The sequence below is a fragment of the Pan troglodytes genome, chromosome 23 (genome assembly GCF_028858775.2).
Source record: "Pan troglodytes isolate AG18354 chromosome 23, NHGRI_mPanTro3-v2.0_pri, whole genome shotgun sequence".
Lineage (NCBI taxonomy): Eukaryota > Metazoa > Chordata > Mammalia > Primates > Hominidae > Pan > Pan troglodytes.
This window is the reverse complement of record NC_086016.1, coordinates 28,106,577-28,129,258: the sequence shown is the minus strand read 5'-3', so window position 1 is coordinate 28,129,258 and position 22,682 is coordinate 28,106,577. Positions and strand designations below refer to the sequence as shown.

At 45.4% G+C, this 22,682-nt stretch overlaps 1 protein-coding gene and 1 long non-coding RNA gene across 8 annotated transcripts in view; both read right to left on the bottom strand.

Annotated features, from left to right (window-relative positions):
- MYO18B (myosin XVIIIB) overlaps window positions 1-22,682 on the bottom strand; it is a 316,003-nt gene that overhangs the window by 85,917 nt on the left and 207,404 nt on the right. For all 7 annotated transcript variants that reach the window (XM_054675970.1, XM_054675972.2, XM_054675975.2 and 4 more), the window contains 3 exons: window positions 20,822-20,905; window positions 18,859-18,996; window positions 15,911-16,096 (listed from right to left, as the gene is read on the bottom strand). In XM_054675970.1, coding sequence (XP_054531945.1) covers window positions 15,911-16,096; window positions 18,859-18,996; window positions 20,822-20,905 — 408 coding nt within the window. The remainder of the gene's footprint in view (window positions 1-15,910; window positions 16,097-18,858; window positions 18,997-20,821; window positions 20,906-22,682) is intronic.
- LOC134809680 (uncharacterized) lies at window positions 3,587-9,008 on the bottom strand. Its single transcript, XR_010155999.1, has 3 exons — window positions 6,705-9,008; window positions 5,655-5,748; window positions 3,587-3,785 (listed from the first exon to the last, which is right to left on the bottom strand). It is a non-coding gene; the product is annotated as an uncharacterized LOC134809680 (long non-coding RNA).

Here is a 22,682-nt window from a genome sequence, read left to right as displayed (position 1 = left end):
CTCTGCTGTCTGCCTCCAACTCCACTTCTTCTTCCAACAGAGCATAGAGCAAGAGTTGGCCAACTACAGCCCGTGGGCCAAATCCAGTCCACCATCTGTTTTTCTAAATAAAGTTTTATTGGAACATAACCACGCTCATCTATTCATTCATTTGCATACTGTCTAGGGCTGCTTTTGTGCTGCGACAGCAGAGTTGAGTAGTTGTGACAGAGACAGTATGGACTACAAAGTCTAAAATATTTACTACCTGTCCCTCTACAGAAAATACTTGCCAGTCCCTGGATCAGAGCATCCAGTTGCTACCTGTGTGCAAACTCAGCAGGCTCTCAGAAAGAAGCGAAAACCGAAAATCATCTTATTTCTTGAGTTCCTTTCCTTTTGTTTGCTGAAAAGTGACATCAGTCTTTTTTCTTCTCCCCACCCACCAAGCAATTAGCTCACAAAGGCAGGAGCCTGAAGGATTCCCCCTGAGTGTTTGTTTATAAGTCTCTCTCCAGCAGGACGCTTTGTCTCCAAACCACTGCCAAACTTTAATAACAGCATCAACCACATCATCTTCCACCAAAAGCAAACAGGAAAGCTAGTTCTGCCGCCCAGCTGGGTGGATGTCAGCTGCAGACAGCTGCAAATTGCCTGAACAAGGACAGATGTAGCTTGTTTTTGCCTTTCTTTTTCCATTTGAAAACTTTGCGAGGGGGAGATGAGAATGCTGTTAGGGAAATGAATGTGTTGATTCTAATTATCCAAGCGGGCGGGCGGCAGAGGTGACATGCAGCAAGATGGGCTCCGAGTCATTTACCTGGAATGCAGCCAAGACAAGGCTGGAGAAGGCAGAATTCCAATGAAGCTGACACTCAGGACACTGAGCACAAAGAAGGAGGCATCTATGAACTCACAGGTCACAAGGTGGGGTATACAGCATTTGGGGACGTCATTCACAGAATTTTGAAATAGGAAATAATTCAACCACTGGCCTAGACTTATATGCCTGCTCTGAATCACAGGGCTTGCCTACTCTTGAAGGGGCTCTGCAGTGCTCTTTGATTCTAGTCTCACTCTGATAATGATGTGATGATGATGGCGGTGGTCACAGTGATGAGAGTGATAATAATAATTTTCATGATGGTGGTGGTGGTAATGATGGTGATGATAATGATGGTGGTGATCAAGATGATGATTGATGGTGATGGTGATGATGATGCAAATGGTGGTGATGATGACAGTGATGAAGATAATGATGGTAATGGTTGTGGTAACAATGGAGGTGATGCTGATGGTGGGAATGGTGGAAAAGATGATGTGTTGGTGGTGATGGTGGTGGTGATGAAGAAGATGATATGGCAATGATGATGATAATGATGATGATGATGGTTATTATGATGATGATGATAGGCGGGCTTACTTTGTGCCAGGCACTGTAATAAGTATTTAAACACATTATTTTATTAAGTAATCCCCACAATGCTGTGAAGCAGTTGCAATAATTATCTCCATTTTATGAGTTAACAGGGAAACAGAGAAAGTGAGTGCCTTGACTAAAGTCACACAGTAAGTACATGATGGAACTGAGATTTGCATCTAAGTCTCCTTACTCCCAGTTCTTTGTCCTGTCAAGCTCTTTCTTCTCTCAGCATGTATTTTTTTATGCCTGCTCTGTGCTAAGCAATGTTCTAGGGCAAAGGTAAGTGATTTTTTTTTCTGTAAAGGACCAGGTAGTATATATCTTGGACTTTGTAGGCCAAATGGTCTTATCACAAATACTCCTCTCTGCTGTTGTAGCCCCAAAGCAGCCATAGAAAATAGGTAAATGTTTGTGACTATGTCTTAATAAAACTTTATTTATAAAAATCAGGACAGCAGCCAGATCTGACCATAGGTTATCAAGCTGTATTTTATGGTGCTGCCTCAGGGGCCAGGGTGGAAAAGTAGGTGAGCCCTAATGGGGAGCTCTGCTTTTACTTACCACAAATCTGTATCAGCTATGGATTTAAAATAAGATTTGGCTACTTAAAAGAAAAAAACGTGGTAATCTCTGGATACCTCCTTGCTAACTCCCAGGTGAGATAAGCAAGGGATATCTCTCTGTCCTTTGAAACCCTCTCTCCAACAGATAAGGTGACACATCTGGAATCCAGTTGTGGGGTAGCTATAGAATCAATCTAGAATGGGATGGAGAAGGGGAGGTCTATGGGAATGTTGTTGCCCACAGAGGTAGTAATTTCCCCAACCCCACAGTTGCATAACAGAGATGGAATTTTTACCAGTCTGAGGTTGGAGAAGACACCAGTTGGAATGAAGAGGCCTGGGCACCTTCAGGTTTGAGATTGTGTGACTCTGTGCATTGCTCTTGGGGTGTAGGAATGTGCTTGTTTCAGAGGAAGCTGCCACCATGACTATCAGCCCTTTGAGACACACTCAAAGCTTGCAGCTCTATGACCAACCAGCTCTGGGCTTGCCCAGGGGTCTCAGCAGAAAGAGCTTTAAAAGTCGTCTGGTCCGTTTTACAGAGAGAGTGAGTCCAGCAAGGGAAAAGATGTGCCCAAGTCCACAGAGTCAGTTAGAGGCAGAAGTGTGGCTTGGACCCAGACTTCCTGGCTTCAAGGCAAGCTCCTCCTACTGTGTGAGCCACTCCCTTTGAGAAGATAGAAAGGGAATTTAGGCTGTCCACTTCCGGCCTCCATTTCCTTTCTTTGATCTACCCTACTTATGGGATGTCCCAGCCCCAGGAGTAACAGAAAATATACAAAAAGGAGGAGGAAAAAGTCAAGCAGGAGGCAGGAACACAAGCAGAGAAGATAAAACCTAGAAGGGGCCTGTGGCAAGGCAGAGAGATCTCTGCAAGAGTCAAGGCCCACAGATGTGGCTTCCACAGTGGGCATCCAAAGGCTTTGCCTTTTTGGAAACCATTTCTCCTCCTTCTGGCACTAACATTTCAATTTTCCTTTGGGGAATCTATTCTTCTACTCTCCATCCATATGGCTAGGGTGGAGCTGACTCTACTCCTGGATTCAGGGCTGGGCATGTACCCCAGAACTGTTCAATCCAGCCTCTACCCTTCAAGTACCAGTGCTTGGTTTAGGTGTGGGCATATAACCCAAACCAGGCCAATCAGGGTCAATGAGATTCTACTTCTTGGCCTTTGTTTGAGCCGCTGGGTGGAAGGGGCCCTCTTCCTGTTGAGGTTGATAGCCTTGCTGTTTGTCAGCCTAACTCTGTTGCCACTAGGAAGGGAAAGCCTGTCTGAGAATGGCAATCAACTCCAAGGAGATGGGAAGGGAGGGATTCAGTCGGTGGTGTGCTGGTAAATGTTCAAAACTGACTGTGGGGATGAGTGGAAATCCTTTAACATTTGCCAATTTCCATAGTGTAAATAATCCCACAATGGCCAATGTCAAGCTACCAATGTGATGTCATGGAGCATGGAATTGGGAAGAGATGGACACAGTCAGCTCTGGCAAACAGATACGGGTTGACCCCAGCACACCGAATTCAGCCTGTTGGCATCATTTGAGTCCCTGAATTTCACTGAGTCTGAAGCCAGAGGTCATGAAACTTTTTCATTACATGAGCCAATAAATTTCCTTTTGCTTAAGCCAATTTAATTTTGTTTCCGTCACTTGCAACTAAAAGAGCCATAACCTAGACAAGTTACATTCATCTTTCCCCACTAAATACACTTTGAATTCCAAACCAGCCAATTCTCCCAAAAAAACCATTTCGCTTCCCAACTGCTTGGTCGATCCTCATATTCGGAGATCCCCTCTCCCTTTCTTATTGTTTAAGCTCTGTCAAAAAAGAACAGTAAAAAGAGAATTACCCTTCAAACCGAATTATACTTTGGAAATGAATCAAAAACATGAAGTGTCTGATTTGGGGCCCCCTGGATTTCCTTGGGACCACTATCTTTTAAAGATGTCAAATCATAACAATGATCAAGCTTTCTACCATGAAGACTAACCTTCCTAAGCCTCCCTGGCATACAATTAAGTGAAGCATAATCTCATCTAAACAATATAAATTGGATTTATTTGAATAATTTAATATACTCCTGCCATATTCAATCAATATCTCTCCCCTTTCTTTTTTAAGTAATTAACTTTGCAGAGTTAAGTTACTCTAATTTCCAGAAAGTCTGAAGTGACGAAAGTTCAATTGATGAAATCTCAAGGGACAAGATTAGTATCTGCTCCTCTGTTTGCCATCTTGAGCCTCAGCGCATTATTTGTAATTGGTATTAGCAACTTTAAATTCTGATTAATTGCTGGAGAGCCTGTTTTCAATGCAGAAACAAAGCCACAAGTCGGGGAGTAATAGACCCAATTATTCCTAGGTAGGCTTTTGGTAATAGATTTTATTATCAGGATAACTCATCTCAGAGCCAGACGCAAAGAAACTCTTTCGTTAGATGGTAACACCTCTTGAATTGAGACAAGCACATTCACCATGTGAGATAAAGACAGCTTGGGAGAATCCACTTTCAGAAACGTGTCTGAGGCTAGCAGCACCTAAATGCCGATTAGGACTAAGTTTCTTTTGTACAGAAACCTTTGTAGGGAGACAAACAGGAAACCACAGTGCCTAGAAGGAGGGGAGTGACAGAAATACCCATGGGTTCCCCTGTCAGCTCTCTGAGCATGCGGGAGGCCATTAGGAGTAGGGATTAAAAGGAAATCTGTGAACACAGAGTTTATAAGCGTGTTGGGTCATTTTGGATCCCACTGAGATAACGGCGCAGTAATTAGGAGGGCTATCTCCCTGTCAGGAGAGCCATAAAATGTGTTATTTACACCTGGCTCATGGCCCCAAATGCCCTCCATATGGAATGCCTTTTTAAATACTTCAGTTCCCAGCCAGAATAATTCATCTTTACGTTTTCAAGTTCATAGCCATTTGCAGGGGGAAAACACCAAGGGCTTTTTGAAATGAACCCCTTCACTGTGGGTTTGGTGAATGCCATGGAGTAAGTAGATGGAAGGGGACTTTTGAAAACATGGGGTTTGGGAGTGGAAAAAAATTAAAGCAAATGAAAAAACAAAAACAAAAACAAACAAACAAAAAACAGAACCTGACTTTGGGCTTCCTAAGGCCCCTACCTACTGTGTTCAGATTCTCTGAAGGCAGAAGAAAATGAACAGGGAGAGAGGAGCAGGTGTGCTTTTGGGGATAGTTATGTGACAGGCAGATCTAGAAGCATGGCATGAATTACTTGTTTTAGTCTTTTCCAGGAGATGTGACTGCATCTATTTTATACATGAGTTAAAAGAGCATGCTCAGAAGGACAAATTTCTAATGGCGAAGTAATCTTGCTTAAAAAGACAGTCAGTGAGCGATGAGACTTGATTAAGAGCCTTCCACTCCTTCCCCTCTGCCAACCGCCTTCTAACAGGGTATGGGGACACCACCCCAAGGAGACGCCAGGTCACAGGAGTGCAGGAAGTGGCTCATATTGGCTGGCAAGAGCTGATAGCTAAATTTTAGGGAATTTTGCAAGCCAGTTGTCAAACACAGCTATTATTAAAGATTAAATGATACAAGCTTACAACTAAATAAATTATATGAAAAACAAAGGTAATACATACTCAAAACACATTGCTAATTATTTTGCTAACGTTTTGCTCTAACTATGCTTTTGAAGGTATTTGTGCTTTTTGTACCTGTATGGTGGAAATGATATATAACGGTGCGCTACTGGGCATTGCTTCCCAACTCTGCCTTCGGTGACATCATGTAGTTAGGTTGAAATCAGCCCTGGAGGGAGAATTTACACCACAGAAATTGGCAAACACTACAAGCCAGGAATCCACCTGCCCTGGAAAGGCAGTTGTTAAACATTTACCAGCACATCACCGCCCCGATCTTTTTTCCTGGTGGTCTGGTAAAGTCCTCTCAGATCCAAATTCACCTCCTACTCATCTCCTAATCATCAATGGGCTTTTTCCTTCGAGGGAAACTGACCAATATGGAGGGCAACAAGGCCTTCACAAATTGACCAGTACAGAGGGAAACAAGCTATCCTCAAATCTGCTCTACGCCTCACATTCTTTACACTTCTCCCCCGAAGGTGGAAGATATACCCCAAAGTAACACCAAATAAATAATGCATGAACCATATATAATTGATGCTAGATTTAACAGAAGTAGAGCCATAAGTGGTTGTCTATTAACTATTTATGACTTTGCCCAAGCGGCTGACAAGCCAGGCTCAGTGAGGAGATCACACCCATGGTCCCATGTTTTATTTAAACATGATTAAAAGTACACAGTCTGCAGCAAGGCCTTCAATTCCACTCAGAATTAGATTCTGCTGTGAAGTCGCCTCTGGGTCTCAGGAAGGTTGGGATTGGATTTTGCTGGAACCGCTACCGGTTTTTTTCCTACAAGGGTAGGGAGTCTAATTTCCGCCTCTTTCCATTCTTGACTTTCTCCTTTCCTGATGTTCCCCCTTCTCCAGCTGCCCTGCGACCTTGGGCACAGCACCTCCCTGAGCCTCAGTTTAACCATCTGTAAAATGGGGAGTTATCATAGTTGTTAACTAAAGGGTTATGGTGAGGATTATCTCAGACAGGTTGCTCTTAACAGATGGTGATTTTGCCCCTTAGGGGACATTTGGTAATGTCTGGAGACATTTTTGATTATGGTAAATGGGGCAGAAATGCTCTTTGCCTCTAGTAGGTAGAGGACAGGGGTGCTGCTAAACGTCTTACCATACACAGGACAGTCTTCACAACACAGAATGATCTGATCCTAGATGTCAATAATGCCAAGGTTGAGAACCTCTAGATTACAGAATCAAAAGCAACATATATTATTCATTTTTAAAAATTGTACTTGAACACGTAAACACTATGTATCTAAAATTCATTGAGTCGGTCGGACCCGCATTCAAATTCTGACTCTGCCATTTACTGGGAATGTGACTTTGGAGAAATTGCTTCATCTGTCTGGATTTTAGTTTCTTTAACGATAAAATAAGGACAATTACCTCCAACGGTGAGGCTCAAAATAGAGGATTCGGATGTGAGGGCGATCTAGCTGTAACATCTGTCACCCTGTTGATCGCCAGGGCTGATCTGGCTGATCTAGCTGGTTAGGCGGGTGTCCCCTTCCCCCCTCACCACTCCATGTTCATCCCTCCCAAAGCTGCATGCTTCAAGAGGACGACTGTCTCTGATAGAGGAGGACCAGTCTTCGGTCAAGGGTATATCTCCAAACCTCCAAACAAGTTCTCAAAACAGAGGATTCATGTAAAGTACTTAACCCAGTACCCACCATACAGTATATGATAAACAAATATTAAATCCTATTAACATCACTGCCATCCACTCACAGGCACTGCATGGATGTGGAGCTGGTAGAATATGATAAAGCTTGAGTGGAAGGAGAAAATCAGAAACTCAAAGGAAGAGTAAGAAAAGGAAGAAAGAAAATAAAGTACCATCTATTAGGTGCTTATTATGGGCTGTCATTTGACACTTTTGTATACATGATCTCATTTAATCCCCATAGCTACCCAATAAAATAGGCCATATTATGCCTATTTTACAGATGAGGAAATTGAGTTGCTTCAATGTTAACTTAGCTGTCTGAGGTATCAGACTCCAAGCGCAATGCTCTTTTCAACCACCGTATAGTGGGTTAAATAGCGCCCCCCAAAAATCCATATCCACCTAAAAACTCAGAATGGGACCTTATTGGGAAATAGGGTCTTTGCAGAAGTAATGAGTTAAGCTGAGGTCATACTAGATTAAGGTGGGCCCTGAATTCAATGACTGGTGTCCTTATAAGAAGAGGAGAGATACACATGGAGACAGAAAGAGAAGAGGGGAAGGCCACATAAAGACAGAGGCAGAGATAAGCATGATGCAGCCCACAGGCCAAGGAATGCCTGGAGACACCAGGGGAAGGAAGGATTCTCCCCTAGAGCCTTCAGAGGAGTATGTCTCTCCCAACATCTTCATTTCAGACATCTAGCCTCCAGAACTGTGAGACAATAAGTTCCTGTTGTTTTAAGATATCCAGGTTTTGATTATTTGTTATAGTAGCCTAGAAACTTAACACAGACCCTCCTCCCAACATGAGTCAAAACAATTGTGTGTGTGTGTGTGTGTGAGAGAGAGAGAGAGAGAGAGAGAGAGAGGAGAAAGAGGAGAGAGAGAGAGGAGAAAGAGGAGAGAGAGAGAGAAACAGCATGCCTAAGTCTAGACAAGTGAGAACTAAGGAAGAATAAGGAAGAACAAGGAAAGCAAAAGAAAACAGGTTGAAGAGGGAGGAGGAAGAGATTTTGCAATTGGCATGCAGTAGGGGAGCTGCAATGAGAAAGAAGGAAGAGAAGAAAGGAAAGGGGTGAAGAGTCTGTGTTTATATCCCTGTAACTGGTTTCTCTCTGACTCTCCGGCAACCTGGACATTGCCTGACACACAGCAGGCATTCACTAGACACTTGCTGAATGCAAGTGAGAGATGTCATGATAAACATGACTGGATCACTGCTCCCCCAAAGCTGCCAGCCAGTATTTGCTTTATCATTCAAGAAACTCCATACAAGTTTCAGATGAATGATGCATCTTCCATACAATCTCCCCTAGGGCTCCTGTTTGTGTGAAACCATTTCTTACTTTGTCCACACATCCCATCTGTGTCAGAGTTATTGAGGGACATGTGCATCTCCTCCTCTAGATCTTGAGAAATTCAAGGGCACAGTCCCTAGTCCATCCATGTCTGCATCTCCCACAACATCAGGCACAGGGCTAGGTACATAGTAAGATACAAACAACAGTTGGTTGATTTAAAATTTTCCATTTCTAAGATGTACTTTTTTGAGCCATTCTGTTAAGAGGTAAAACTTCAAAATGCTGAGAAAATTATTCAGCAAGCAATTACTGAGCATCTACCCTATACCTGACTCTGATATGGAGGTTGCAGCCCGAGTCAAGTAAAGTCTTCTCTCAGGGTCTCTCTCTCTAGGAAGACAAGAACATCGGCATTTACAATAACTGGGTGACACATGCATTGATGGGGTGGGCACAGGGGGTACGGGAACACAAAGGAGATGCTTAACCTGATATTTGAGTTTTGAAATTTGCATAGGCAGGCAGCAGGATGCATGAGGATAAAGGTGGTGAATCAAGGAGTAACATGGCACTGGGGTCTTGTCTTATTTCAATTGTGTTGCTATAAAGGAACACCTGAGGCTGAGTAATTTATAAAGAAAAGAGGTTTACTTGGCTCACGGTTCTGCAGGCTGCACAAGAAGTGTGACACCAGCACCTGCTTCTAGTGAGGGCCTTAGCTGCTTCCACTCATGACAGAAAGGGAAGGGGAGCTGATATGTGCAGAGATCACATGGCAAGAGCAGAAGCAAGACAGAGAGGAGGAAGTGCCAGGCTGTTTTCAACAGCCATTTCTCAGGGGAACTCCAGTGAGAAGTAACACAGTGAGAACTCGCTCGTTACCATGAGGAGGCACCAAGCCATTCATAAGGGATCTGCCCAAACACCTCCTATGAGGTCCCAATAGGTAAAACCCAACAGGTGCAGCCTCTGAAACAGGTGCATCTGGCAGGCCGAAGTCAGACCTTCCCGTCAGCATCTGGACTTCTAGCTTCCTCAGGCACCCCTTGATTACCCAGTTCTGGGGCCAGGGTGGTTCCCCTGGGCCCTGTAACTACTGAAAAACAACAGGATATATACATCCACAGAGGAGTTGCTTCATCGCTCTAATGACAAAGGGACAGGAATGATCTACAGCCAGAATATTATTTTCTCCATAATGGCTCCTGGAGTCTCCAGGAATAGCACATTTACTAAAATTAATGGCAAAACTGAGGATCAAATTTCAACATGATGCTTGAGGGACAAACATTCAAACTACAGCAGTCCTCAACATCTGCCTTTATGCTTAAGTAGAACAGGTAAGAGGATGAGAGGCAGACAACCAGAGGTGGAAAAATCTAGAGAGGTTAGATTTCTTGTAGGCCATAGGAAGCAGTTTGAACTTTGTTCTGAAGGCAATGGAGACCCATGACCCATGGAAGATCTTTTTGTTGTTTTCTTTCTTTCTTTCTTTCTTTCTTTCTTTCTTTCTTTCTTTTTTAGATGGAGGCTAGCTCTGTCACCCAGGCTGGAGTGCAGGGGTGCAACCATAGTTCACTGTAATCTTGAACTCCTGGGCTCAAGCAATCTTCCACCTCAGCCTCCTGAGTAGCTGGGTCTACAGGTACATGCCAGCAGACATAGCAAATTCTTCTTTGTTGCTTCCTTCCTTCCTTCCTTAATTCCTTCCTTTCCCTTCTTTCCTCTTTCTTTCTCTCTCTCTCTCTCTTTCATAGAGATGGGGTCTTGCTATGTTGCCGAGGCTGGTCTTGAACTCAGGCCTGAAGTGATCCTCCCACTCGTCCTCCCAAAGTGCTAGGATTATAAGGCATGAGCCAACATATTCGGCCCCATAAAAGATTTCTTAGCAGAGAAATAACACAGTAAGCTATGCTCCTTCTTGAAGGATCTCCTGCAGGGCGGACCAAGACTGAAGGGAAAGTGGGGAGACAAGTGAGAAGTCACTATAGAAGCCCAGACTGGAGGGGATGATGCTTAAATAAAGATAGAGTGAGCAAAAATGGGTCAGGAGGGGTGAATTTGAAAAATAATAGGGTAAAATCAGCGGGTCTGACCATTAAGCTATGTGAGCGAGAGGGAGACAGGTTGCTGCAATTTCTAGCTCAGGTCACCGGGTGGATGCAGGAAGAGTAAGCAGAAGCACCATGCAAGTTTTTCAAGACCTGGGGAACTTGTGAAAAGGACACCTGGATCAGGGGAAAGTCAAAACCGGAGAATCAGGCCAAGGTGATGAAGGGTAAAACCCAACAGGTGCAGCCTCCGAAATAGGTGCACCTGGTAGGCCGAAGTCAGGCCTTCCCGTCAGCATCAGGACTTCCAGCTTCCTCAGGCACCCCTTGATTACCCAGTCTTGGGGCCAGGGTGGTTCCCCTGGGCCCTGTAACTACTGAAAAACAACAGGATATATACATCCACAGATGAGTTGCTTCATCGCTCTAATGACAAAGGGACTGGAATGATTTAGAGCCAGAATATTATTTTCTCCATAATGGCTCCTGGAGTCTCCAGGAATAGTACATTTACTAAAATTAATGGGAAAACCTCATTTTTCTTTTTTCTGGGAAGCAAAGTTCCACCGGAGGGGTAATTGATCCTGATCTGGATGTGCCAGAGAGTCAGCTGGGGGTATAAATCATTCACATGCAACAACTCACAGTCCTTTAAACCAACACCAACAGTGACAAATAGTACAGGCTGGGGACGGGCGGAAAGGAATGTGGACAGGAGATCCATCAACATCCTTCCCACTGCTCACCAGGGCCCAGAGCACCGGATCCTTTTTTTGGTCTCCACAGCAGAGCCATTTTTCAGCAAGGTTGGGTTGAAAGGGCAGCAGGGTGACCTGGTGAGGGCTTTAGCATTGGACACGTGGGACACCAATCCCAGCTCTGCCCTTTCTGACCCTGCAGCCCTGGACAACCTCACACCCTGGCCCCTCCATGTTCTCCACTTGCTGAGGTTGACATTAAGTGCTAAAGAAGACAACTTCTGCGAACGGCTTGAACATAGAACAACTCAATAAACGTTTGTTGATGGAATGAATAAATGAATGCTTGGACTGTAGAGTTAGGAAATGTATTCTATCCCTCCCAGGGAGGATTTGAATTCTAAAAATGAAGACAGCCCAGGAGCGGTGACATGCTTATAATCCTAGCACTTTGGGAGGCTGGGGCTGGAGGATGGCTTGAGGCCAGCAGTCCAAGACCAGCCTGGTCAAAGTAGTGAGACCCCACTTCTATTTTAAAAAATTGAAAAATTAGCCAGGCACAATGGTATGCACTTGTAGTCTCAGCTACTCTGGAGGCTGAGGCAGGAGGATCGCTTATGTCCAGGAGTTGGAGGCTGCAATGAGCTATGACTGTGCCACTGCGCTCCAGCCTGGGGGACTAAGACCCTGTCTCAATTAAAAAAAAAAAAAAAAAAAAAAGGAAGATGGAGAAGGCAATACTTTGCCCAAAGAAATGGACTTGTGGTGGTGACAGTGGGCATGGGAGAGAGATTTGGTGCCAACTGGCCTTCTAAAATCCCTCAAATCACAGTGCATGCCCCCTTGTTTTGCCTGTGAAGGCTCTGAGCTCTCATTACGGAGGAAACTCCATACTTGTACAAAGTACACTAGGAATGGCCTTAGTTGTATTTTCTCATGCAGTTATATATTTCCATCTATGAGCTCCTGGGGGGCAAAGGTGTGTGCTCTTCCTCACTGGGTATCCAGCATAAAGCACAGGGCTTGACCCACAGTGAAAACTATGGATACATATTGCATGAAGGAAAGAAGCAAAGCTCTGGCTGCCTTGCAGGATTTTAGTGTAGTTTAGAGAGAACATATGGCACGAAGAAGCTGCCCCTTATCTTATAGAAATGGGATGAGGGAAGGCAAGTTGGTGGCATAGACATGAACAGAAGCCAGGGAGAGTACCAGGATGCCACACCTATAGGAGGGGCCTCAGCAGCAAGACTAGGCTTTCAATCACAGTGAGGACTTAACTCTCCCACTGAGCCCTGTTTTGGGCACACTGTGTAACTTCTACACAGCAAGGACCTTATGATTCCTTGCCCTTCCTCACCAGTGCCTATCCCTGTGCCATGCTCATAGCTGGCGTTGAATAGGTATTTGTTGAATGAATAAATGAGTGATACAAGAAAGCATGACTTCCTCCCTTCTCCCAGTGGAAACTTCCCAGAGCTCAAAGGCAAAGGAAATATTTGAGAGCAAATAGGTTGGTGAGTTTTAGGACATCCAGTATTTGGAAGAGGCTGCTGGCCTGACCTTATTCGTGGAGCTTTGTTCTTCCACAGAAGCATTAAGGAAACGACAGGATGTACTGGATAACTTCAGAATGCCAACCAAGCAGAAATGTGCCTTCCTCTTCTGCAGTGGGTTGGAGGGTTGCCTCCCAAAAGACAAGTCCACCTGGGACTTGTGAATGTGATCTCATTTAGAAAAAGGGTTTGTAGGCCAGGCGCGGTGGCTCATGCCTGTTAATTCCAGCACTTCGGGAGGCCAAGGTGGGTGGATCACCTGAGGTCAGGGGTTCGAGACTAGCTTGGCCAACATGGTGAAACCCCGCCTCTACTAAAAATACAAAAATTAGCTGGGCATGGTGGCGCGCATCTGTAGTCTCAGCTACTTGGGATGCTGAGGCAGGAGAAGTGATTGAACCCAGGAGGCAGAGGTTGCAGTGAGCTGAGATTGTGCCACTGCACTCCAGCCTGGGAGACAGAGCAAGACTCTGTTTCCAAAAAAAAAAAAACAAAAGCGTTTGTAGATATGATTAAGGTGAGGATCTTAAGGTGAGATCAACGTGGATTTAGAGTGAGCCCTGAATCCAATTACAGTTGTCCTTATAAGAAAAAGGCAGAGGGATATTTGGGACACACATACACAGAAAAGAAAGCCATGTGAAGAAAGCCATCACTGAGGCAGCCGCAAACCAAGGAGCACCTGGAGCCATCAGAAGCTGGAAGAGGCAAGGAAGGATGCTCTTCCAGAGCCTTCAGAGGGAGTGTAGCCCTGCTCACACCTTGATTTCAGACTTCAGGCCACCAGAACTATGAGAGAATGAATTTCTGTTGTTTTAAGCTATGCAGCTTGTGATAATTTGCTATGGCAATCCTAGGAAACGAACACTCCTTTCAACCACACTCACCAAACTAAAGAGAAAAGTTCAGCTTTGATAAACTTATCCAGAATCTTGCCATCAGAAATTGGAGACAGATGCAGGTCTAATTTCAGCATGCATGCAAGCTCTTTAAGGTTTTGTGTTGTGTCCATTTTGATTCATATGTGGGAACTATGCTATAATCTTTTCAGTATTTCAGGGCCTTTCAAGATCTGAATATGGCCCCAGGAATGGGGACAGGGAGAGGAAAGAGAGAAAAGAGGGAAGGAGAGAAGAGACAGAGAAAAAGAGATCAAGGGACAGAGAGGAAGAAAATCACTATTTGATCTGGACAGAATGCCTGAGTGCCTGGCTAGTTAAAGAAGACATCAGAGGAGAAAGGCTGGGGATGTTCTCTCCTCCCAGCCAGAGCTTGCAGGAGGGGTGCTCAGCTGCATGAGAAATGGGGCTGGTTAATGAGGAAGTTATCCTGTCAATTGGAGGAAAGAGCTTTTCTCTCTCCCAGGGCCATGGGTGTGGAGGAACTGCCAGTCAGGAGGCCTGGACTTTGTCTGGGAACCTCTGTCTCTGTGCGGTGCTTTACTGCCCCCTCACAGAAGAACCAGACAGCCAGCTTGTCAAGGGCAAAGCTGATGGGGATGACACCGGCTGTGAAAGACAGTAGCCCGAGACATATTAATATATTTGCTGCAGGAAGAACAAGTTGGTAAGACCTCTCACAACACCAGAGTGGATAATGCAGGAAGGAGGAAACAAATGTAATTTAGAGACCTCTGGGCCAAGGCTTGGCATATTGTGGGCTGTCTCTAGAAGGCTGAGTGATGGTAGGCGATAGGGGTGCCAGGTACACCCCAGGTCACAGAATCAGAAATCTGGAACCTTAGTGATATCTGGCCCCGTGGAGAAAAAGTGGAACAGTCACTCTTAGATGCTCTGTGACCTGTGCAGAAAACTTCTTAGAACAACACACTGAATGATGGAGAAACCTTCCCATTAGGCAAGAAACAAATTTTAAAATGTTCCTTGGGGCCGGGCGCAGTGGCTCACACTTGTAATCCTAGCACTTTGGGTGGCCGAAGTGGGCAGATTGCCTGAGCTCAAGAGTTTGAGACCAGCCTGGGCCACAAAGTGAAACCCTGTCTCTACTAAAATACAAAAAATTAGACGGACATGGTGGCTCATGCCCGTAGTCCCAGCTACTCAGGAAGCTGAGCCACGAGAATCGCTTGAACCTGGGAGATGGAGATTGTAGTGAGCTGAGATCGTGTCACTGCACCCCAGCCTGGCAAACAGTGCAAGACTCTGTCTCCAGGAAAAAAAAAAAAAAAGGTTCCTTGGTCCATCCTGGAGACAAAATATGAGTTAGTGACTAAAAGCAGAGACTACATTGTCAGGCAGCCTTGGGTTCAAATTCTTACTCCTGTGTGACCCTGGGCAAGCAAATGTACCATTCGGAGCCTCAATTTGGCAAGTTGATATCTCCACGTGTCAGTTTCCCCACCTTTTTAAGGGACATCAAGATAGCACCTACCTCACAGTTCTGAAATGAGGATTTACATGAGAAATGCTTCCTTCAGAACCTGGTAGGGAGCAAATACTTCACACATGGTGGCTTGAATCATCATTTGTATCTTTTATTTTTGTTGTGCTATTAACAGCCCAGAAATAGCTCTATGTTTACTAGATGTGGCCTTAGACTAGTCATCTCCCCTTCTGCAAGGCTCGGTTTGTCCTCATCTGTGAAATGGGGGCAATAATTCTGACTTCACAGGGCTGACATGAGGATTATAGAATATTATGGATATTGAGACCTGGTGAAAGATAGGCCGTTAATAAATACCGGTTTTTTCCTCTTTTGTATGAGGCCTTCCTGCCATTGGAGTGGAATGAATGGAGCAGGAAAAGAAAGTCTGGGATCTGATATGTAAATGAACTTGGCAGCCATCCGGCAGCAGTGAATGTCATTGGTCCACTTTGGGCCCACCTCCAGGGTTTGCAGCCAGTGACAGTGTTGTCTCAGCCCACTCTCCCCTTCTTGTTTCTCCTGGCTTCCCGCACACCCCGGAGGCCCAGGACCCAAATCTATGAGTCTCCCATTCAGAAGTCTTAAGAAAGGGGGGTCTACCACATTGCAAACCCTCAGTCGCTAAGAGCCTGTGATGGGGACAGGACTCACCAGCTCCATGCACCGCCGGCTGGCCTCTGCCTCCCGCTGCACCAGCTCTTCCATGTCGGCCTTCAGCTCTTCCAGGCGCCGCTGGTAGTACTGGCTGCTCTCCCGCTGCTGGGACTCGGAGGTGGCCGCCTGTGAAAGCTCCTCCCCCAACTTGATCAGGCTGTCCCGAAGCCGGATCACCAGGACCTGGGAGGGGCAGAGACACATGCCCACCTTGGAGTTGGAGGCCAGGGGTATGAAACAAGGGAGCCTCAGGAAGATAAATCCTTTGCCGAGTTTCCTGTGTTTTCATAATCGGGATAAGAATACTGATGTCTGCTACAAAAATGAAGAATTAACAACATGCAAAAAATGATGGTTGGGCACAGTGCTCAAGCCTGTAATCCCAGCACTTTGGGAGGCTGAGGCATGTGGATTACCTGAGGTCAGGAATTAGAGACCAGCCTGGCCAACATGGCGAAATCCCTTCTCTAAAAAATACAAAAATTAGCCGGGCGTGGTGGCACATGCCTGTAATCCCTGCTACTCGGGAGGCTGAGGCATGACAATTGCCTGAACCTGGGAGGTGGAGGTTGTAGTGAGCCAAGATCACGCCACTGCACTCCAGCCTGGGTGACAGAGAGAGACCCTGTCTTGAAAAAATAAATAAATAAATAAAATAACTGCTATTCTGAGAGGCAGTGTAGCACATTTATGAGAACCCTTGCCCCCAAGACCCTCTGGGTTCAAATCCCACCTCTACCTCTCCCTGGCTATGTGACCTTGGGCAGGTTATTGAGGCCCTCTGAGAGACAGGGATGATGATAGTACCTGTGTCCCAGGGATGCTGTCAGAATCTAATTTCTTGGTATGCAGAAGACTTGGGTGCCTGGCACACAGGATGTGCCAGATAAGGGATGGGGGATTATTAATTCTTTTTTTTTTTTTAGCAGCTCCTATTTATCTCGAGGGGCTGGTGCAATGAAGAGAGAACTCTGCTGAAGTCAAAAACCTTTCCCCCACATGTGTTTTTGATTCCTGATTTATAAAATGAGGGTGTTCAGATAATTTCTCATGAGCCTCAGCCCTACTATTTTATGACATTTTTCCTTTCCTGGTGGCAGGGGGGATGGGGAATCCTTGAGGACACAATGAAACAATAGAGAGAAAAGTGCTTTGGCCATCACGAGTGCCACACAAAACAAACCCAAAGACTGTTCTGCAGAATTCATTAGTTGGCCAACAAGCCTGGAACCAATCGATCCTGATGGGCAAATACTCTAGTGTTGACATAAGACGGGACCCACATGAATATTTCAAGCCCCTGCTAAGGACTCTGAGCCCTTTTTCTGCAGCCACAGGCAGTGGGGATAACAGCCTGCAGATCAGACACCGAATAATAACCTAAAAGAAATGCTTTCCTATTCAGTTCACCTCTCAAATGAAGTTCAGCCACAATTCCAAGAACAGCAGGAAGAGTTGGAAGGAGTTCTCAAACTGTGTCTTTGAGGTACCCCATCTCTACACCTCAAAGACCCAGGATTCTACTAAATTCAAATCATAGTGGCAGACGGCAAAATTGAATTTGGAGATAGAATTTTTCTATCTCCAATGAAGTTTTCCCACATTCATTTTCTTTTCTCCTCTGCTGTCATTTCACTACGCTAGAAACAAGTTTTAAAATGGCATGTGATATAGCCCAACTTTACATATTTAATCATTTAAAATATAGTAGATCAAAGTTTCATGGTGATCTGCAGAGACAGTCAGACCTTAAGGGATCCCTTGAGCAATTTCTGGGAACCACTGAGGGTCAAAGCAAAGAAGAATTTCTCTCTGTTCTTCATCCATAGCAGCCTTGTTGGAGACCAGATGCCCCTAGGGAGATCAGGGGGAAATGTTTCAGAATGAGGAATGCAGCCTCCCAACTGTCTAGACGCACTGTCTTACTGTGGTGAAGCCAGCTGGCTGCAGAGAAACTGGAACCTGTAACCAGGAGGAAGTGAAGGTCAGGTGTCCATCTACCTTATCCCATGCACTGCCTGGCTTTATCTTCAGCAAGTCACTTGACCTCTCTGGGGTCATCTTCTCATCAGATAAGGCTTATCCTACCTGCCTCACAGGACTGTATCAAACCTCAAGTGGAGTGGCTTATGTGAAAGGATTTTGACAATGGTGATGTCTTCTGTAAGAGTCCCATGTCACTGGCCTACAGAGCTGAAGAAGTGAACACCTGTGTTCCCAGCTCAAGGGCAATGTGAATGTAATCACTGAACCTCACCCCAGCCCATCCAAGTCTTACCTGTCCTTCAAGGTTCAGCATTAATGCCACCTCCTCCCAGAAGCCCTCCTGATTCCAGAGTCTTGAAAAGATCTCTATCCTCTAAACATCACAGCCCTCTCTCCATATTACAGATATTTATGTACATATCTTACCCACATTGCTTACAAAGACATATGCTTCTGAAAGCAGATCTGTGTCATACATCTGTCTTCTGTGCACCTAAAACAGGGCCTAGCCCACACTGGGTGCAAAATAAATTTCTGTTCAAAATGAGTGTTGGGCATGTAAGTGGTTGAGTAGGTGGACGGAGGTAGGAAGAACTGGATCAATGCATAGAAGAATGGGCAGACAGAGGGGTTGAGGGCTAAAGAAAAAATAATAGAGGAAGAGAAGAAAAAGTAAAGGTGAAAGGAAGAACAAATGGAAGGGAGGATGGAGGAATGGACCCATGATGGTGGAAGGAGATGGAGAGACATACGTGAGGATAGATGGGTAAATGGGTAGGTGGCTTGAGGGATGATGCTATGATGGAAGGAGGGAGGGAGCTTGGGTGAGAAGTGGATGAGTAATGTATATCTAGATGAAGGCATGTGAGTAGATAGATGAGTAGTAGAAGGATGGATGAAGCTTACACAAAAGCTCTCCCTGCTCTCGGCCCAAGCACTATTTATGAATCACTACGTACCTCAAATCTCTTAATCTGCACCTTCTGGAACTCTGTCTTGTTCTCTAGGTCACAGATGACCGCCTCCTGCCTGCTGACGATGGCTCGATCCACGGTGGACTGTTCCAGGTACTCGATGCGCATCTGAGCCACCTGCAGCTGTAAGTATGAGAGAAGTCTATTGGACATCTGTTGTCCCTGATACCAGGACAGAGACATGTGCAGGACCCAGCCTGGGAGGGTGGGAGGAGCTTCCTTCTCTACTCAGGTGTGCTGCATGTTAAATGTCTGCACAAGCAAGAATGGCCAGGTGTCAATCTTGGGACCTTCACTGGACCCTCACACCAGACCCTGATCCTGGGTCTCAGGTGCTGGGAGGTGATGCTTCTTATGCCTTCACAATGGAAAACAAGACTTTTAATCAGTGCTTCCCTTCTCTCCTTCCCTGCTCTGATCAAGGAGCAAAGCTAGTCTGTGAGCAACAAGCTACAGCATCAAAAGATACAAGCAAGTGTGGGTTTGGGAGCTAGGTTTCTGCCTGGTGTGTGAGTCTGGGAAAGTCAGTTCCTTTCCTTGAGCCTTGGTTTCTTCATTTTTCTTGTGAGGATTAGAGGAGATTAGTGACTGGCACATAATAAGCGGCCAGCAAATGGCCACTGCTGCTGTTCCATTTGTTGTGCGTGTTGTTATCCAGCACCCATAGGAAATTGCTTGAGACCTGGTCACTCCAACAGTCACTTTAAGCAGGTGCATGCCAGGGTTCTAGAAGAGCTTTGAAAATTTCATGGATAATAGCAACCCTCTAGGTAATGACGGAAAGCCAGAGATGTTTGGAGGGACCATGACTTCAAAGGAAGATTTCGCAGAGGATCGTGATCCTGTCTTGCACAGACCATCTCTTTGTTCTTGGAGCCACTTCTCAGATGGAGAAAATTCTGCACTGAATGGCTGAGTCTCAGTGCATGGGGCATGCTTGGATTCAGCACAAGCACAGGCAAGAGTAAATGAGTGTGAGTGTGTGTGCATGTGTCTGTCTCTCTAAGGACTGGTCTCAATTCACCTCGCACACAACTGGAATTGAGTGAGTATTTGAATGAATTGATGAATAAAAGAATGAAGGAAACAGTTTCCAGGAGCCAAAGTGTAAGTAAGTGCCCAGGGAGAATCCCTCTCTTCCTCCCTGTGATGGTTAATACTGAGTGTCAACTTGACTCCACTGAAGGACACAAAGTATTGATCCTGGGTGTATCTGTGAGGTTGTTGCCAAAAGAGATTAACATCTGAGTCAGTGAGCTGGGGAAGGCAGATCCACCCTTAATCTGGTGGGCACCATCTAATCAGCTTCCAGAGAATATAAAGCAGGCAGGAAAACGTGAAAAGGAGAGAGATGGGCCTTAGCCTCCCAGCCTACATCTTTCTCCCGTGCTGGATGCTTCTTGCCCTCGAACATTGAATTCCAAGTTCTTCAGTTTTGGGACTCGGACTGGCTCTCCTTGCTCCTTAGCTTGCAGAAGGCCTATTGTGGGACCTTGTGGTCATGTAAGTTAATACTTAACGTATTTCCCAGCTGGGCCTGGTGGTTCACACCTATAATCCCAGCACTTTGGGAGACTGAGAAGGGCGGATCACCTGAGGTCAGGAGTTAGAGACCAGCCTAACCAACATGGTAGAACCCCATCTCTACTTAAAAAACAAAAATTAGCCAGGCATGGTGGCGGGTGTCTGTAATCCCAGCTACTTGGGAGGCTGAGGCGGGAGAATCGCTTGAACCTGGCAGGCAGAGGTTGCAGTGAGCCAAGATCGCGCCACTTCACTCCAGTCTGGGCGACAGAGTGAGATTCTTGTCTCAAAAATAAACAAACAAACAATAAACTCATACACACACACACACACACACACACACACACACACACACATCCTATTAGTTCTGTCCCTCTAAGAAAACCCTGACTAATACAACTATAGGATGGCTCTGAGCACATACTTGTTCTTGTAGCTTGTGCTTCTCCTTCTTGGCTTCCTCCAGCTGCAGCTGCAGTTCTTGGATCTGCCCAATGTCAGCAGCAGACTGGTGAGACAAAAAAAAAAATGTATATATATCACCCTGAGTCCACAAGCCTTGCTGGGAAACCACCCCTGAAAATCCCTACTTTCCCCACCCACAGATGTCTACATCTCTCAGAGCTTCTATGATAATAGCTGTTTCCCAAAAATTACCTCTCACATCCTCCTCACCATCTTTCATTTCAATGTTCGCTGAGTCACTCCAATTATATAAGCCCCTGGATTTGGTCCACTGTCCAGCATTTTATTATATACCCTTGAGAACCCAGACAGAAGTGGGCTGGCCATGGCACTAGGACCAGATTCCGAGGGATGACAGCTACTCGGAGGGTCATTTAACTGAGCTTCTAGACCTGGACCCTGGCCTTAGCAAGCTGTGGAGCCTCTCTGCACCTAAGTCTCTGCATTCATAAAATGGACTGACAATCTCAGCTCAGCCTTTCCGTATTGGGTTTGTTCAGAGATCAAATTAAGCAGTGGAGAGTAAAGGTTTTTTTTAAAATAGAACCAACTGTTGAGCTTCATGACCTCTGAAGAGAGGAATTCTAGAGGGTAGAAACACCTCTTCACTTTCTATTTCCTGTATCTTTATTATTTAAATTATTTATTATGGGCATATGCATATAGTGCCTTTGTAACTGAACAGATTAACCTCTCTTTGGGGCAAAAATAAGTGTGATTCGCAAGTGTAGACAGTGGCATAGGCTATTTTTGTGGTGATTGTTACCATGTGGATGATATCATCAATTATTTTGTTATTATTATTCCTTGTCCAGCAGAAATCCCTTCAGATCCAACCTCTGTCAGATGCATTTAGAGCGTGGCAGGTATTTTACCCCGGCTCTCCTCTGGATGGTGTATTGCAAGGAGGGAGCTGTTCTCCCCATTATGCAGTCATTGTGTGGAGATCTGCTGAGGATTCCACATCATACCCCTCAGCTTCACCCCAAAGCTTCTGTTTCACCCACGCTGCCCTCATGGCTCCTGATCATCTCCCAAGCCCATCCATCCACTCCTCCTCATCTTCACTCCATCTACCAGGCTGGAGCTGTCTTTCCCCTGGACAAAGTCAGCTTTCATTTATTCAACAGTGATTTACTGAGCACCTCCAGGGCAGACACCCTTTTGGCTCTGAATACAGCACTGGACAAGGCAGAGGAGAGTCCTGCCTTTATGGAGATGACAGTCTGGGGTGGCATGCTGGCTGGTCCTCTCCAACTGCTCTTGCCCCTGAAAAGCTTGCCAATTGATTCCCTTCAACCATAAAATAAAACCCAATCTCATAACAGCCTCTAAGACCCTGATCTGATCCTCTTCTTTTGCTGAGCTTGTCTTGTGCCAGATTGTCCTCACTGGTCTCCTTTCAGTCTCTCCAATGCATCATCACAGGCCCTTTGTATGTGCTATTTCCTCTGCTTGGAAGGCACCCCCAATCCCCAATGTCCCACTCCAATCTAAGTGACTCCTATTCTTTGTTCAGATCTCCATCCAAATGACATCTACTCTGGGAAGCCCTTCCTGACTCCCAACCTAGGTCAGGATTTGCAGAATTGTGTTCACTTCCTTTCTGGACTCTTGGCTCAGTTTGCAAGTCTCCCCTCTGCTCTGGGTGACCATATGATAAGGTCTTCCCAGCCCACTAAACTGTGAGGTACATGAAGGTGGGAATGGGATGTGCTTCTGATCACCACAATATACTTAGCATTTTTCACAGTGCCTAACACATGGCAAGGATTCAGTAAATATTGAATAAACAGCTACAGATAGAAAGATAAGAATAA